The sequence below is a fragment of the Eutrigla gurnardus genome (assembly GCF_963514095.1).
Source record: "Eutrigla gurnardus genome assembly, chromosome: 13".
NCBI lineage: Eukaryota > Metazoa > Chordata > Actinopteri > Perciformes > Triglidae > Eutrigla > Eutrigla gurnardus.
In genome coordinates, this window is record NC_139936.1 from 19935933 (window position 1) to 19954833 (window position 18901).

An 18901-nucleotide genomic window follows, 5' to 3' on the forward strand; every position below is an offset into this window, starting at 1 on the left:
GAGGAGGGAGACAGGAGTGGAGAGTGAGGAGGAGGAGTTTACAGGAGAGGAAGAGGAGGAAGACAGGAGTGGAGAGTGAAGGAGAGGAGAACAGAAGGAGAGAGAAAACATATTTAGCGAGTTAAGAGACAGTTGTAAGAGTATACTGTATACAACTATACACTGTGCTACAATTCTCAGTTACACTCTTGTAAATCCACAGATGTTCTCTGTGGTGGATTTGTATTGTTTTTTGTGCTCCTTGTTTGGCACTTCATTTCATTAAAAGTAGTTAAATATGCTTGTGTTTGTTTTATGATAAACGTTTAGTAACATGCATTCGACAATATGTAGTGTATCAGCACGGCCACGGGAACAGTACATCTATTATAGTATTATTTGTTGGTGTCAGAATTCACTAGCACCTCCTATAAACAATCAGACCCCCTCATTGCCCCCCAAATAATAATTTTCTGGTGCCGCCGCTGCACACATTAAAAATCAGCACATTTTAATTGAAGCATTTGTATTGACTACATATTTTGTTCATATAAAAATGTGTGTGTGTGTTTGTAACATGCTGGGAGTATCCATTGCTGCTGTAAAAAAAAAAAAAAAAGAGTCCTACCTATCATTCGCTGCCACTGGAAAAAAATAAATAAATAAATAAAATAAAATAAATTCCCTACCTACCCATGACCTCAACTGACAACCAACATGAACCAAACTTTTTTTTTTTTTAGGCCTAATTGTGAAGGGTTTTTCAGTTGAGCTTCACTGACTGCACAGTGTGCAAATTTGTTTCATTTTTATTTTATTTGGCAGGGACACAGTATTTTTTGTACCAGATAATGGCTAGAGAAGCTTAGTTATTTTCATACGTATAGTCCCTGGGTGTGCCACTCACAATGACACACCACCTGTACAGTGAGAAGCAACTGTTGCCTGATGTGCTATTAAAAAAGTTGATTAAGAGTTGGGCCTATGAGCATGATTTGTGACACCACAGTTTAGAAGCCAGTCCTGGTCCAAGATTTAATGTTCAGAAGTGTGATGTGTAAACCTGATGTGTACAATACAAATGCCTACGATTGACTATATTGAAGTACATTAGGATACATCTTGTGTTTGGCAGGTAAACTTAAGTGAACAATGTTTGTTAAAACAATAACATTGATGAAATGGATTCCAGATAAATTATCTTGTGGTTATTTGCTTTGCCGTGAATTGTGCAATAGAAATACTTTTTACTTTTAATAATACTTTGAGTACATGTCAGAGCCTGTACTTTTTACTTTTACTTGAGTAGATATTTGGATCAGTACTTTCACTTTTACCAAAGTCGTTTTTTACACAGGTATTTTTACTTCTACTCAAGTAAAGAATCTGGCTACTCTGACCAGATCACTTGGCTCCCAGAATGCAGTTCTGTTAGTGACTGCCAATATCTCTAAAAACAGACTGGGAGGTAAAACCTTCAGATACTGGGCTCCTTTACTGTGGAACCAGCTCTCTCCATGGGTCAGAGAGGCAGACACTCTAACTACATTTAAGTAGAGAGACCCCCCCCCCCCCCCCTCTCCTCTTCTTACCTCTCGCACCTTGTAGTTTGGCCTTGGCGTCTCGCACTCTCTCTGTTTCCACAGATTCTCCACAGCTCCATCCCTCTGCACCAACCGCCGCCTGCATCGCCCTCCTTCTCCCCGCTGTTAAACTGGCCTGCCCTCCCTGTTCACGACCCAGTCTGCCACCCACTACTCCCATTAAGTTGGCCTGCTCTCCCTGCCTTTCCTGCCCACCAGACGTTGCCTTCGGCAGCTCCTGTCAACCATTTCCATGTTGTTCCATATTCTCTGTTATAAACTGTTTTCTTGTCCGTATACAACATCTATTGCACGTCTGCCTGTCCTGGGTGAGGGATCCCTCCTCTGTTGCTCACCCTGATGTTTCTCCAAATTTTCCCCAGTTAAAAGGGTTTTCCTGGGAGTTTTTCCTCAGTGGATGTGAGGGTTTAAGGGAAGAGGATGTTGTTATGATGCTCATGCTATGTAAAGCCCTTTGAGACAAACTGTAAAAACAGGCTATAGAAATAAAATTGCCTTGCCTTGCCTAACCCGCTTGGACTGTTATTCATATTCATGCTACTAATTTGATCATTGTCTGACTACATGAATAGTTACACAGAGGAGATTCTTCAAGTCTTATAGTCATACGGTAAAAAAAGCAAAGAGAGATTTTGCAGCAGTAGCACACTTTTACTTTCACATTCTGAACTGGGTTCGTCACTTGAGACCTAATGCAGCGTCTCCATAACACTCCTGTCTAACATCTACAGGTACTTTACAGAGTGATACTAAGCTGTCAAAACAACACATTGACAAGGCAACATTATAACATCATAAAAACATGTCAAATTTAATTTCATGTCATGTCATGTCATGTCAAACAAACTTCTCAACTACCATACAGGAAGCTCCAGGCCAGACGCTTAGCTTTTGCAATCCGACAGATCAGGCTACACATGTCTTCTCACAATGTCAATGAGATCCTTAATTCCATTTTGGAACCGGGTTGGTTCATAGTTGACAGTATTGTCAAAGTATAAAATAGGAGTTGGCTTACTGAATACCAAACTTGAGACCTATTAATCTTAAATGAATAAATCAGAAGGCACTGATTCCAATAATGTATCTGCACTCTCCACAGGTTGCCCGGTAAGAACAGGAATGATGTTGATGGGTTAATGAATCCAATTCACACACACTCTCATTGAGATGCCCCTCATTTATTGGGGAATTCTTCTGTTGATACTGTCTGTGTGGTTACTACAATAAAGAAATAAACAGAAATGTGCATATTAATCATATACAATAATTATAATAAACAGAAACAGACTGTTATAAATTATATAATGCAGTAATAAGGCTATGTAAAGATAAACAGTAAAAGATGAATAAATGAGAAGATTTGAGTGTTTAGAGACTTAAGGGACTGTCAACGAAAAGCAACCTCTTAACTCAGGAAGGCCCATATCTATCTCACTTGCATAGTGTGCACAAATGGAGAGACAAATAAATGCGCGACGATCCCTTAATGGACGCATCTGCACGCTCACTACACTGCCGTGGCATAACTAATAAACACCTGAAAACCACAGCGGTACTCCATTAATCAACATAACAATATTATCATGGGTCATATACATCAATTGGACTATCAAATTGGCAACAATTAACCGATGCACAAGACACCTTACAGTACGATAAACTTAATTGCCGCATAACACTCAGAATATAATTAAGACCAGTGTCAGAATGATAGCGTATTACTCACACTCTCATGGACGCACAAGACGGAGCAAATCAACAAAAAGGAGAAGCAAGAGTCCAGAAAACACAGCTGCAGGATAAATAGAGTCCAAACGGAGTAAAATCCAGAACTGCTGCGGTGAACAAAACTCTCCTCATCGACTCGCGCCAGACACTTCTCTCCGTGCAGCAGAGGTCTCTGATTGGTTCAGCGCATCCAGACATTAACTGTTCATGTGAACACCATGCGCAAGGTAACAGCTCTAGGACTGAGCATGTGAACTGTGAATGGGCTGATGAGGGATGCTATGTTGGAAATGGGCAATGAAGTGTTTGATTGTGTATCCATAAAGAAACGACCGAGCAGTGCAGCCGTCATGTCCGTAATAAATCCATGAAGCTGTTACGTCCATATGTCTGACTATGTTGCAACATAGCAACGATAGCTTCAGCTAGACGAGCGCCCGGCACGTTACTATGGATACAAAATCAAAACTACGAGGAAAACGTTTTTGTTTCTGCAGTGACTGGGAGGGACGACAGGGGCTCGGCTATCTACTGCTAATGTCTACGGAGTGATTTGAGGTGAGTAACTTCATGCAAAAACACACATATTTATGTCGTTTTGCAACACTATTTGAGCTAAACGAGCGCCGTGGTGTCTCGTACGGACCCAACCTGTGTTGCATAGGTCTTGGAATTGTTTTCTGGGGCCCAGGAAAGCAGATACAAGTTGCCCCAATGGGTTAGCATTGGAGCGAGTCTGGAAGGCTGCCAGGCAGGTACAGATCTCGGGCTAGGCAACATCAATTTTTGTCTGGTTTTTTGCTTCTAATAAGTCGGGATGACCCTGAGGACAACGGAAATGGGGTCTAAAATGACCGGATTTCTCCTTTAACTCTGACTGGGACTTTAGGTTTTGTTGAGCCGGATTATGAACACAGAGCCTGGAGATGCTGAGCCTCCTTTGTAGTAAAGCCGAGGTCTACTCTTCATGTAACAACTGCGCCACCTTGTGGCTAAACATCAACTGCACTGAAGACATCATAACTTCATAAGTTCTCATTTTCAAATGATTATTAATAGTATTATTTTTATTTGAAGCCGGGTCAGTCTTGACTGTGGGTGTTAAGGACCTCTGTGTCTGTAGTGTCTATAATACAGTAATATTTTTGTCGACATTATCAAACGGAAGAACTTTTATTTTGAAGAGCACAGGGCAAGGAAGCACACTAGTCAATCAGAGGACCCGCCCACCGACGGAAACAAAATAATGAGTGGTAAATTCGTTTTGTAAGTAGGAACCAAAAAACAAGATAATGAGCTGAAATTCTGATTTTCGGTTTTTGCCCAAAAACGAAAAAACGGCTCGCTTCTGGTTGCTTGTGTCAATTATTCCCAGAAAACAGACTGATAAAACGTACCTTGGTCCATCTGCTGGTGACACAATCAAATCTCAGTTTATAACTTTAAAAGATGGAAAGTGAAACTTAAAAGTGACTCGACGTTACTGAAGTGAGACGCCATTCCAGGTTGAAGGATCCCAACAGAAGGATTGTAATCCGTAAAGGGACACAGATTTGGTGAGTCTTGTTGTTAAAGGATAATTCCCACCAGAGGAAATGGCTGAGAGAGATGTTCTTGAAAGTTACCTGAACTGCCACGTGTGTTCAGAGACTTTCACAGATCCTGTGTCTCTGAGCTGCAACCACAGCTTCTGTTCAAGCTGCCTGCAAGGATTCTGGGAACAAGCGGACAACAAAAACTGTCCCGTTTGTAAAGTAATGTCCTCAACCGGTGAACCGGCAGTGAACTTGACCCTGAAGGGACTGGCTGACTCCTTTGCTGAGAGACAGAATAATGTTTCACCTGAGACGGTAAAAGAAAAGGAGAAAGAGGAAGTTGTGTGTGATAAACATCCAGAAGTCCCGTATTGGTTCTGTGAGGACGAAGATCGAGCTGTGTGTCCTGTCTGTGAGTTTTCTCTCCACCAGGGTCACAAGCTGGTTCCTATAGAACAAGCAGTCAGTGACCTGAAGGAGCGGCTGAAATCTGACTTGGAGTCTCTGCAGGACAAGAGGGACAAACACAAACAAGTGGAGGAAACATACAGTGAAATGATTGAACACTCCAAGAAGCAGCTGTTGTCCACAGAGAGACAGATCAGAGCAGAGTTCAACAAGCTCCACCAGTTCCTGAGAGAGGAAGAGGAGTCCAGACTGGCAGCTCTGAGGGAGGAAGAGGAGCAGAAGGGGAAGAGGATCAGCAGAGAGATGAAGGTGATTCAGGAGCAGATCTCCTCTCTGTCAGACAGCATCTCTGCTGTTGAAGAAGACCTGCAGAAACACAACGTGCCGTTCCTCAGCAGGTATAAATCCACTCAGACCAGAACCAGAGTCCAGAGCTCACGGTCTGATCCACAGCTGGTCTCAGGAGCACTGATAGATGTGGCCAAACATCTGGGCAACATGTCCTTCAGGGTCTGGGAGAAGATGAAGGACGTGGTCCACTTCAGTCCTGTCATTCTGGACCCAAACACTGCATACCCTGGTCTCTGTCTGTCTGATGATCTGACCAGGGTGAGATTTGGAGACACAATCCTGCAGCTTCCTGACAATCCAGAGAGAAACACTCAGTATGCCACCGTTCTGGGCTCTGAGGGCTTCAGCTCAGGGAAACACAGCTGGGAGGTGGAGGTGGGAGACAATCCCAACTGGTCTCTAGGTTTGGCTAAAGAGTCATATGACAGGAAGGTAAAGATACCTGTGACACCAAAGTATGGAATCTGGCGTTTAAGATATTACAGTGGAGAATACACTGATGGAACTACGACTGTCAAAGTGGAGAAGAGTCTCCGGAGGATCAGAGTCCAGCTGGACTATGATGGGGGACAGGTGTCTTTCTACAACCCTGAAGACATGACTCACATCTACACTCACAGAGACACTTTCACTGAGAAACTCTTCCCCTGGTTCGGTATTGGATCGGCTGGTGATGCTAAAACTGCTGATATCAAAATCTGTCAAAGTGAGGTTTCTGTGATGTTCAGGGAGGAAGGTGAGCTCTCAGGGATTCATTAGGGTTTTATAGTGGTGGTCGTCATTTAATCAGATTTAAAAAGTGTTTTATTTGAAATAAAACATGATTTCCTGTTCAGAATGGACCAAACGGTGAATGTTGATGTAATAATCTCCATGTTTTCTCTCGATCAAGTGTGACTGTTGATTGTCAGACATATTCTATACATTACTGTAGTTTCATGCATACCAACAAACTCCTTATTTGTGTTTCTTTAACTGTAGAAACTTCTGCATATATTGCTTGATAATATTTCTCTTCCAGGTAAAATCCACATGAGCAGCCCAAAAGTGCAACAAAATGTAACAAGTCCATCAAATACACTTGAAGATTGTGTGGATTAGGGCTGCAACTAAAGTCTGTTCCTATTGTCATTTAATCTGTTGATGGTTTTAATCAATAAAACATCAATAAAATAATGTTACGCCACTTCATGTGCAAAGTTGCTGTGAAATCTGACAGTAAATCAAATAGCACCATCTGCTGGTGACACAATCAAATGTCAGTTTATTAACTTTAAAAGATAGGAAGTGAAACTTAAAAGCGACTCGACGTTACTGAAGTGAGACGCCATTCCAGGTTGAAGGATCCCAACAGAAGGATTGTAATCCGTAAAGGGACACAGATTTGGTGAGTCTTGTTGTTAAAGGATAATTCCCACCAGAGGAAATGGCTGAGAGAGATCTTTTTGAAAGTTTCCTGAACTGCCACGTGTGTTCAGAGACTTTCACAGATCCTGTGTCTCTGAGCTGCAACCACAGCTTCTGTTCAAGCTGCCTGCAAGGATTCTGGGAACAAGCGAACAACAAAAACTGTCCCGTTTGTAAAGTAATGTCCTCAACCGGTGAACCGACAGTGAACTTGACCCTGAAGGGACTGGCTGACTCCTTTGCTGGGAGACAGAATAATGTTTCACCTGAGACGGTAAAAGAAAAGGAGAAAGAGGAAGTTGTGTGTGATAAACATCCAGAAGTCCCGTATTGGTTCTGTGAGGACGAAGATCGAGCTGTGTGTCCTGTCTGTGAGTTTTCTCTCCACCAGGGTCACAAGCTGGTTCCTATAGAACAAGCAGTCAGTGACCTGAAGGAGCGGCTGAAATCTGACTTGGAGTCTCTGCAGGACAAGAGGGACGAACACAAACAAGTGGAGGAAACATACAGTGAAATGATTGAACACTCCAAGAAGCAGCTGTTGTCCACAGAGAGACAGATCAGAGCAGAGTTCAACAAGCTCCACCAGTTCCTGAGAGAGGAAGAGGAGTCCAGACTGGCAGCTCTGAGGGAGGAAGAGGAGCAGAAGAGGAAGAGGATCAGCAGAGAGATGAAGGTGATTCAGGAGCAGATCTCCTCTCTGTCAGACAGCATCTCTGCTGTTGAAGAAGACCTGCAGAAACACAACGTGCCGTTCCTCAGCAGGTATAAATCCACTCAGACCAGAACCAGAGTCCAGAGCTCACGGTCTGATCCACAGCTGGTCTCAGGAGCACTGATAAATGTGGCCAAACATCTGGGCAACCTGTCCTTCAGGGTCTGGGAGAAGATGAAGGACGTGGTCCACTTCAGTCCTGTCATTCTGGACCCAAACACTGCATACCCTGGTCTCTGTCTGTCTGATGATCTGACCAGGGTGAGACGGGGAGACACAATCCTGCAGCTTCCTGACAATCCAGAGAGAAACACTAAGTATACCACCGTTCTGGGCTCTAAGGGCTTCAGCTCAGGGAAACACAGCTGGGAGGTGGAGGTGGGAGACCATCCTTACTGGTCTGTGGGTTTGGCTAAAGAGTCATGTGACAGGAAGGGAAAGATACCTCTGACACCAGAATATGGAATCTGGCGTTTAAGATATTACAGTGGAGAATACATTGATGTAGCTAATAAGACTGTCAGAGTGGAAAAGAGTCTCCGGAGGATCAGAGTCCAGCTGGACTATGATGGGGGACAGGTGTCTTTCTACAATGACATGACTCACATCTACACTCACAGAGACACTTTCACTGAGAAACTCTTCCCCTGGTTTGGTATTGGATCGGCTGGTGATGCTAAAACTGCTGATATCAAAATCTGTCAAAGTGAGGTTTTCTGTGATGTTCAGGGAGGAAGGTGAGCTCTCAGGGATTCATTAGGGTTTTATAGTGGTGGTCGTCATTTAATCAGATTTTAAAAATGTTTTCTTTGAAATAAAACATGATTTCCTGTTCAGAATGGACCAAACGGTGAATGTTGATGTAATAATCTCCATGTTTTCTCTCGATCAAGTGTGACTGTTGATTGTTAGACATATTCTATACATTACTGTAGTTTCATGCATACCAACAAACTCCTTATTTGTGTTTCTTTAACTGTAGAAACTTCTGCATATATTGCTTGATAATATTTCTCTTCCAGGTAAAATCCACATGAGAGCAGCCCAAAAGTGCAACAAAATGTAACAAGTCCATCAAATACACTTGAAGATTGTGTGGATTAGGGCTGCAACTAAAGTCTGTTCCTATTGTCATTTAATCTGTTGATGGTTTTTTTCAGAAAATTGCAGAAAAATAAAAACAAAACCTTGAATTTGAGCAAATTTTTGAATTTATTTCCTAATAAATTACGTTTTATCTTTGTTCATGTTGGCACCGATGTTTTAGTAAGTATAGCTGGCAGTTAACTAAACAGCATCACACACCCACATGTCAGAAGGAAGTCTCATTTCCAATAATATAAATTAAAACTTAAAGACCAGTGGTCCCCTCTTCATCTCTAACATGAATCTTTATTGCGTCGTTTGCTGAGCAAAGTGAAGCGGAGCTGCTGTTTGTTTCCTGTCCAGGGCCGAAGTGGGGACACTTTCAGCTAATATTCTGGTCAGAAACATAGAATGAGTTCTGTCCCAACGTCTATCAACACACATCAAAGCTGTGCTGCAACCTGATGTGTTAGTAAACACAGAAACGATTCACTTTTCTATTTAAATTATCATTTAAAAGTCACCGATTATTTTCCATTTTGTGACATTTTGAGATACCAATAAATGTGTTACGGTCTGAATTGTTTTTTTTTATTGTAAATGTATTTATTACAACAAAAATATTTTCATTATCTTATCACGTCTGTGGTAGTCTACCGCATTTGCATATATGGTGCTCTTACTCTGAAAAACGAAGCGGAAGTCTTCTGTTGGCGATAGCGTCCGTGGCGCAGAGCCGCGAGGTAAACAAACGGCCCTGCTTCCTGTGATAGTCACAGGTATGGTACTCGTGTTCATCCATTTTTGCTCAGCCTAGATGTATTTAATGCACATACTCCTTTTCAGTGTGTTTATTCTGCAGTCGTTGTCAGTTACACGATTAATGCCGGAATTTCACACATCCAACCATGCTACGAGCTAGCTAATCAATGTTAGCTAGTTAGCCCAACAACTAAAGAAACGGGATGCCACACTGCTAAGCTACATTTGATCGACGCACACTGTGAGTATGAGTGTTCGCTTATTTTGGTGCAAATAAGTAAATTAGTACCATTCATAAATTATCATAAAAATTACAGTTTTGTGTGGTGTAACGTTAGTTTCAAAGGTCGGTTCAGTAAAACTACTAAAAGCGCTTTTTATAAACGTTTTTATGTTAATTTGCTGCCAACGGTTTTCAAATAGTCTCTGTTGTTAGATTAAACAGCGATCGGGACTTTGTATAAAGTAGACAAACTAAGGTAACAATAACAAAAGGTGCATATTCAAAATGTATGCATACAATGCAAAAATCATACCGATGTAAAAACAGACTGATGTCTGTGCAAAATTTGACTCTAGAATACTTTTTTTCCACATTTTTCTGCTGTAAAAAAGATTTGTCACTGCTTTGTTTAAATCTGAGTCGAAGTCGAGTATTTACAAGCAGAAGGTTTGGGTCAAATTAACCAGCAACTGTTTTGATAGGCCATTAATTAATTCATTTTTGTTATTTCATGTGTGTTATAATCCCTTTTAGCTTTTCTGACATTTTATAGCCTGGATCAATCAAGTAAAATCAGCAGATTAATTGAAGCCATAAAAAAAAAACATAATCACTGATTGAATAACATTTAAATGTTGCTTAGTTGTTGTGCTGCAGTGTAATTAAAGTCCTAACATTGATTTGGAAAATGTAGCCTATTTAATCATCTGTTTTATGAATTCAATCTCTCGACAGCCTCAATGTGAAGACATCAGTGGAGCGTCGTGGTCGACCGACATGGCCTTTTCAGAGCTGATGCCGATTATTACTAATCTAGGAGACCAATAACTGATATTTGTCTGCAGTCAAACTGTGTAAAAAGTTGTCTAAATTTAGAATTACACAAACTCTAAACACAGAACCATTCAACATGACTTTTACACAAAAAGTGCAGGTAGCTATCAGCAACTTTATTAACAGCAAACAAATAAAATAGTTCCTTGAAGTTTTATCAGGTTAAAATAATTAAAATGGTGCCAATGATCACATAACCCCTAGTGGAAAGTATGCACATTGTCCAAAACTGAGAACAGTGATGGGACAGTGAAAGCAACTTCATAGTGACTGACACCGATGATTAAGTGCATGTTGTTTTGCTCTGCTAGGCCCTGGAGAAATAAAAGACTCCAAAGCAACAAGCTGATGGTTATGGAGAATGATGGATAATCTGCCTGCAAATAAAAGCCACGTACCCTGTCAGTCGTGGACGGGCCAGAATGGCTGGTCCACTACTTCAACTCAAGGATCCCTCCTAAACCCACTGCCCAGCTCTCAGCATCTCAGTCCCTCCTACGACCACCTGCAGGAGTCCAATCAGAGTTGTATGAGCGACCACAGCAGCGTATCATCCAGAAACGACTTCCATCACTCTGCTGCTAATGTGAGGGGCTTTGCGCAGAGCAGCCTGTCATCCAACGCGCTGTTTGCCAACACTGCTATCCCGAGTACCTCGCACATGATTTCTTTTGCCCAGCAAACCTCTCATCCTTCATCGATGCTGCTGACTGCAAGCCAAGGAAAGAACTTACCCCTACCATCAGTTACCCAAACAAGCCAAGCTCCCCAGCCTTGTAGGACCCAACATCTTCTCTCCCCCCACGACCCTTACAAAGCGCCATTTCAGCTTCCATTAACAAATCCGGGTTTACCGAATGGACTTCTGCCTGTTAGCCTGTCATCATGTGGACAACATGTAAGTACATCTCAAGCTTGATTTGAAGGAGCAAATGTGGAATATTCTGGTGTTGCTGGATACACTCACAGTCATGCCTCATCCACTTCTCAGGAGCAGAGTCACTGGATACCGTCGTCACTCTGCAGGGGTAAGCCCGTTTACTCTTGTGGTACATTTGTGCTGTTTGCGAGGAGGAACAGCCCCCCACTGTGGGGTTATGTTCCTTACACATAAAAGAATGATCAAAGTCACAATACTGCTTATTCATTAAACACTGGTATCGGTTCAGTACTCGGTATGGGCCAAAACCCAAAGCCCGGGAATCATAATCGGGACTGAAGAAGTCAGCTCAGTGCATTCCTACGACACATTAGTCACTTGTTTAGACAAGCGGTGTAATTCAGATAACTTGGATGCTGGATCCAACTTCCTCTCACATGGTTTATCGTTCTTGTCTTTTCATCAGAAGCCGTAAGTGAGTCTGTCCTCGACGCAGCTGCTCATCCTAAAAACAAGCCATCACGAGAAGGGAAGATTAGTCCGACGGTGAGGAAAATAACAGCACCGGCACTGAAGAACGTTTTGTTATGTGGTGATCAATATTTTTGTAGCTTCAAAAAAAAGTGTCATCAACACATTTACAAGTTTGTTTCTCCAGAGCTTGATGGTACACATTGTAAGTCACTTTGAACGATAGCATCTACCAAATGAATGTTGCCCATTAGTTACATCATGCTATCATGTGGACATTTACAGTAGAGTCACTGAGCTGTGGGGTTTCATAGGCGCTGATTGCCTTTAGATTGTACCTTCATTTTTACCCCCATTTTTATCTGCTTTCAGGCCAACATTGAGGAACAACGCTTGGTGCTTTTACAACAGCGTGCACAACTTCTTCAACAGGTGACAGAGTTGGATAAACTTGTAAGTGGACTTTGTCAATATTATTTCTTTGCAAAGTTGCTACCCAGTGTAACTTTAAGCGTATATGAACCCCTGTTCTACACATTATTCTAATTATTCTAGTTATACACAGTTACATTCTGTCCATTTCACTTTACCCCCGATTTAGCTGGATTCAATATCCTCCGAGGACAGCCATGAAGGGAAGTCTCCACACACAGCTATTCCGGTAGGTCACGTTCGTTAGCTGCTGCAGTTTGATTTGATTCATACACAAAAAAATGTAATTGCATGTATTTTTGTCCTCCTCTTTTAGTCTCCTCCATCAATGGACGATTCATCTCACTGTAAACAAACGGAGACCAGTGATGCACAGCAGGTTCAGCTGTCTGCAGGAAAGTCAATGGTAGTTCCACATCAAATGATTTACTATGAATCACAGCATATGAGTGTAGCGCAAGCAAGCTGGAGGATTTAGTATGGAGTGCAGAAAAAAGGTGGCCTACAGCCCTATTTCAAATACAGTGCAGCTTTTTTGGGGGGTGAGTGACGTGTGGAGCAGGGTGAAATTGCAGAGCAGCTTTGAGCCGGGGGGTGGAAGCAAGGAAATGCTCACCAGATCAGATTTAGCAATTTTTCTTTTTTTTTTAAGACCTTTGTGATGTCTCGGTGTTGGAAAAGCAGTGCTGTGCAAGTTCACACTTTTCATGAACTAGTTCAAAGTGAACTGTTCACGTTCATAGTTCACCATTATAATTCTGAACTAGTTCAAAGTTCAGTTCATTTTTTTTTTTTTTTTGAGAAATGAAAATGAAAGATTGACCTTGTTTTTCAAACTATGACTTGAATCACTATGCCTACCTTCTAGCCTAAAACTGTTCACCTGCAGGGCAAACTACTACTGAACCATGTTTTTGTTTAGAAACAATGACATGTTCACATGTTTGCCTTTTACAGGCAGCGGGGGAGGAGGGGAGGGGCCTAGTGAACCTGAGTGATGGAGTGAGAGCGGTGGAGAGAGACGCTGCGCTCGCACAAACTGTGAAGAAATTCCAGTGATTTGCTAAACTTATAGAAGAGAAACTACAACAAAAATATAAATCTCATCATGCTAGTATCGATCCAATACCAATACATACCTTGGTATCGATACTTGGATCGATACTTTAGATATTTGGATCGATCCGCCCTCCCCTAACAACGACATGCTGTTTCTAAATTGTCACTCGACTCATCAGGAGAAAACAAATTTAAACGTTTAATTGGACCTCAACATTGACCTTCGTCGTTCATTTCACACAATCTGAACTAATTCATGTTCAAGTTCTTTGTTTACAAATGTCTTGCATTCAGCTTGAAGTTCACAGAAAAATGAACGTGTTCAATGAACGCGTTCTTTTGAACTCGTTCATGCACAACACTGTTGCGAGGTGCCATTGTTGCCAATATAAAGCATACAAAATGACTTAAATACTGGATAGAAGTGGTCGAGCCAACTGTTGACCACCTCAACAAGATAACGGAACACGTTGATCAACCATCAACACCATAAAAGTAGGATAATATCTGATGCAATCACCGATTGTTAGTGACTTTATTTTCCTTTTATTTTCCAGAAAGAAGAACATGACTCAACCGAGTCGGAGTCGGAGGAAGACAATGATTCTGATTACTTTCCCAACAGTGATGGTGACATCTCCGATTTCCTATCTGACCGTTATGGTGGTACTTCAGATGAATCCAGTCACAGCAGTCACTCGACCCCCACAGAAGAAAAACCTTCTCTGCCGGATAAAAAGGGGGACACATTAGGAAGTTCTTTGGTTAAGGGCAAAAGTGTCGGCCCTCAAAAAAAGATATGTGCAACTAATCTGAAGAAGTCTTCTGAAACTCTGGTGTTGCCATGTTCAAATTCTAAATCACGGCGCGTTTACGACAGGAGGAACTATTGCTTGTTTTGCTCAAACCCATTATCCAAAATGGCACGACATCTCGAGAGGATCCACAGTGACAAGACAGAGGTTGCAGCAGCATTTCAGTATCCCAAAAATTCCAAAGAAAGACAAAAGATATGGAACAGGCTGATAAACCAAGGAAACTTTGCTCATAATAAAAATGTCTTGAAAACGGGAAGGGGTCAACTTGTTACCCGGAAAAGACCGAGCACAACTCAAAAAGCCCAAGACTTTCTTCATTGTCTTTACTGTCGAGGTCTTTACATGAAGAAAGCTTTGCACCGACACATGAGATTGTGCCCGGAGAAAGCGGAGAATGAAAATGATTCGGAGATCGGAAGAAAGCGCATCGCATTGCGGTGTGTGCTCGAAACGTTAGAAGACCTTGGCATAAGCGATGGCTTTAAGAACGTTCTGTCCCAGATGACATACGACGATGTGACCCAAACCATCATGGAAGACGAGGTGATCCTGCAGTTTGGTGAGCTCCTGTTTAGCCAGCAGGGCTCCGATCCGAAGAAGCATGATTATATAAGACAAAACCTTCGTCAGATCGCAAGACTTGTACTCGAAGCTCAAAAAATCACCCCTCTGCAGAAACTGGAAGACTTCTTTCTCCCTTCAAGCTTCCCACATGTGGTGTCGGCGGTGAACGTCTTAGCCGGCTACAATTCGGAAAAGAAAAAGTACAGGATTCCTTCACTTGCCGTCAAGCTCGGCTACCACCTACAGAAGACCTGCAGCATCGTCGAGGGTAACGCGGTGAAGTGTGGAGATGCAAGTTTGGCGGAGTCGGCGCGGAACTTCCTCGCTGTGTACCAGAAAAAATGGAACAAGCTCATTTCTGCAGGAGCTTTAACGACAATCAGAGAAACAAAATTGATGACAGAAAAGAAGGTGCCGTTCGCTGAAGATGTAAAGCTCCTGAATTCCCACATGGAGAATGTTCATCATGTTGCTGAAAAAAACCTCAAAGACAGCACTTCTGCAGAAAACTATGCTGCCCTGGCCAGGGTAATACTGGCTCGGACAATCCTTTTCAACAGGAGAAGTGTTGGAGAGATAACATCTGTGCAAGTGACGGCTTTTATGTCACGGAAAAAGTCTAGCTTGCATGATGGCATGGACGTATCCGTCTCAGATTTGGAAAAAAACATGTGCGGGTTCTTCACGAGAGTTGACATACGAGGGAAGTGTGGAAGAATGGTCCCTGTTTTACTCAAACCATCTTTCGTGTCAGCCATGGAGCTTCTCATCCAGGTACGCGAGACATGTGGAGTCCCCAGAAAGAATCCCTTTCTCTTTGGCCGACCACATGCGCTGTCTGCCTACAATGGGTGTGAGTGCATCCAAAAATATGTCAAAGAATGCGGAGCCAAAGACCCAGAAGCACTGACATCCGCAAAGATCCGTAAGCATTATGGAACAATGCTGCAGCTGATAAACCTGGATGAAAACGAGGCCAACCAGATTTTAGGGCCTAATAATCAAGTCCGGAGCCTGCGACAGGACAGCAGCATGCAGCTGGATGACGTTGAGATGGAGTCTGATGGTAAGAATGCTTTTCTATTTGAAGATCATTTACAAGTTAAAGGGAAGTTTTACATAGTTTTATATGAAATGTGATTTAGAAAGGGTGTCAGTCTGGTTGAGTGTGGAGAGCCGTAGATTAGTCACAAAATAATCGGAGTTAAACTTTAGGCAGCCATACAGTAAATTAACCTGACAGCAAATCCTGTGTGTTATGACCTGGTTTTCAAGCTTTGAGCCACCATAAACAGCACATATGATACATAGGAGTTCTTTTATGTTGTTTAAAATCCATCCATCGTCTACCGCTTATCCTGTATTCAGGGTCGGGGGAGGGCTGACATGTAGAGACAGACAGGTAACCAGTCTATCACAGGGCTGACATGTAGAGACAGACAGGTAACCCGTCTATCACAGAGCTGACATGTAGAGACAGACAGGTAACCAGTCTATCACAGGGCCGACATGTAGAGACAGACAGGTAACCGGTCTATCACAGGGCTGACATGTAAAGACAGACAGGTAACCAGTCTATCACAGGGAGACATGTAGAGACAGACAGGTAACCAGTCTATCACAGGGCTGACATGTAGAGACAGACAGGTAACCAGTCTATCACAGGGCCGACATGTAGAGACAGACAGGTAACCAGTCTATCACAGGGCCGACATGTAGAGACAGACAGGTAACCAGTCTATCACAGGGCCGACATGTAGAGACAGACAGGTAACCAGTCTATCACAGGGCCGACATGTAGAGACAGACAGGTAACCAGTCTATCACAGGGCCGACATGTAGAGACAGACAGGTCCACATCCTGCATGTCTTTAGACTGTGGGAGGAAGCCGGAGAACCCTGAGAGAACCCAAACCCCAGTGGAGAACATGCAAACTCCACAAAGAAGGAACCTGAACCGGGAATCGAACCGGGACCCTCTCGCTGTGCGACAGTGCTACCCACTACACCACCGTGCAGCCCATTGTTTAAAATAATAAAATACAATTTAAAAAGGTAACCACCATTTGGGATAAAAGCGAGTTCAACCTTTCAAGTATCTACTCAACACTGAAAGCGTTGTCTACAACCGACTGCACAGGATTCTAAATCAACCAATGCATTCTACATTTCTTTATTGTAATTTGGAGCAACCACATTAAATCAAAATGTACTTTAAGCCACCCTTACAGGTCCCTGAATCTCTAAAAACCTTTTGCTTCGACTTTAAAAATGTTACAAATTAGTCAATATATTTCTATGGTAAGGCGTGGTTAGTGTGTAGATATATACAGAGATATAAGTGTTGTGATCTATTAATGTAATAGGATACCAAGTCTTGGTCTGGGGTGCTGCACTTTGAATCACATATTTTTCTGACTTTATCATCATCAGATTTTTATCATGGACAAGCACATGGAACAACAACACATGCCAACATGACAGAACCTCAGAAATCTGGCACACAAGGTAGTAATTTTGGTCATTGAAAGTCATTCTATACATTTCAAGGTTCCTTTTCATTGTCCACCTCATTTTAAAAGCTTAATTTAATGTCAAATCATGACAAAAAGAAAATATGGACTGTGACGATAGATAGGCATTATTTATTCATAGATCTTTATTTTATTTATTTAGTGATGGCAAAAGTTCACTTATTTCCCTTTTACCCCGCAGGCTCCAAATATAAAGGCAAACATAAATGGGAAGAAGCAGAAGTTCTTGCTGTTGAAAGACACATGATGCGCTTTATTGAAGGACACAAGCTGCCTCAGAAAAATGACTGCATTCAGTGTCTTGAGGCTGAGCCAGAAGCACTGAGGACCCGTTCATGGAAAGGTGTAAAGGACTACGTCAGAAACAGGATCACAGCCCTAAAAAGGCAAGGAACCTCCCAAGCTACATCCTCAAACAGTGGCAGAGCTGGTCAAGTGGAACCACAGCAGACTACTGGACATTTTCAGCAGTTATAGATGGGATATTGTGTCGTTTGCCAAATCTTTTTTGCACAACATTCCCCCATTCCTTCATCCTTTACCACTGTCAGTTTAATTTGTTCATTCTCCATCTACACGTCTTATGCCATATTGAGAGCGTTGACATTTATTTGGATTTATATTTCATCATTTATTTTGTGGATTATGATTCTTTTATTTTGAATCATCACAGTATATCTTTCACTGTGTTTTTTTTTTTTTTTAAATAATTTATATTGGACAGAGACGGTTCATGCATACTGACGTATTATGTTTCAATTCACTAATGGAAAATTAGTACGTTTTTGGAGCTGCAAGTTCATTTCTGTGACAAAGTTATCTGTATTTTATTATTTTCTTTGGTATACCGTATTTTGTTAACTCTATATAACAATTTGCCACAAATAAAGTACACTTATGTGTTAACAAAACAACTAACTGTAAATATTCATAACATGCTGTACACTAAAATACTCTTTATTTATTTGATTTGTGCTACCCTGTCAGGCGTAAGTATGAATGACAATTGGGTCAATGATGGAAGAAGTATGCAGATATTTTAGTAGTAGCAGCAGCAGCAAAGTCACACATTCTCAATTTTACTAATGTAAACGTATATACATAATATACATACAATACGCCAAGTATCAAAAGTAAAAGTACTTTACTTTTTAAAGTATTGGGCAGCAGGGTTGCCCCTGTCAATGTTAAATTGCCATATTTTCAGATTATAATTAGACTACTGATAACATGCTGCATTTTAACGCTTTAATATTTAAACATTTAAATTATATATTATAGTGGGTTTGTACTGTATGTTGGGTAGTTTGGTAAAAATCTTTATTATGTGTGTTTCATAAATTCAGATATTTTGTAAAACCATAATCTGAAAAATAACTGGTTCTTGAATAACTAGTGGAGTAAGATTATTTGATAATTTCCAACAGTGTATACGGACAACAAATGACCTATAATTTACTGAAGAAACTCTGGGTTATTGTTTTGGCGTTATCGTAATTTATAGTTTT

At 41.7% G+C, this 18901-nt stretch overlaps 3 protein-coding genes across 4 annotated transcripts; all 3 read left to right on the forward strand.

The window, feature by feature from the left end:
- Positions 1-4486: 4486 nt before the first annotated feature.
- LOC311023610 (zinc-binding protein A33-like) lies at positions 4487-6559 on the forward strand. Its single transcript, XM_084025574.1, has one exon. It carries the CDS (start codon positions 4910-4912, stop codon positions 6365-6367), a length of 1458 nt encoding a protein of 485 aa, XP_083881700.1. The 5' UTR covers positions 4487-4909; the 3' UTR covers positions 6368-6559.
- Positions 6560-6696: 137 nt separating this feature from the next.
- Positions 6697-8885, forward strand: LOC311023212 (zinc-binding protein A33-like). The gene has a single exon (XM_084024916.1). It carries the CDS (start codon positions 7035-7037, stop codon positions 8469-8471), a length of 1437 nt encoding a protein of 478 aa, XP_083881042.1. The 5' UTR covers positions 6697-7034; the 3' UTR covers positions 8472-8885.
- Positions 8886-9543: 658 nt separating this feature from the next.
- On the forward strand, positions 9544-18095 carry LOC311023330 (uncharacterized protein). Of its 2 annotated transcripts, none has more exons than XM_084025088.1 (10): positions 9544-9595; positions 10947-11533; positions 11627-11663; positions 11982-12061; positions 12359-12439; positions 12588-12647; positions 12735-12824; positions 14035-15925; positions 17293-17367; positions 17575-18095. In XM_084025088.1, exons 2-10 carry the CDS (start codon positions 10997-10999, stop codon positions 17868-17870), a joined length of 3147 nt encoding a protein of 1048 aa, XP_083881214.1. In that variant the 5' UTR covers positions 9544-9595; positions 10947-10996; the 3' UTR covers positions 17871-18095. The 2 variants fall into 2 exon arrangements, with proteins under 2 accessions (XP_083881214.1, XP_083881213.1); XM_084025087.1 differs by having other exon boundaries at positions 9552-9819.
- Positions 18096-18901: the final 806 nt, after the last annotated feature.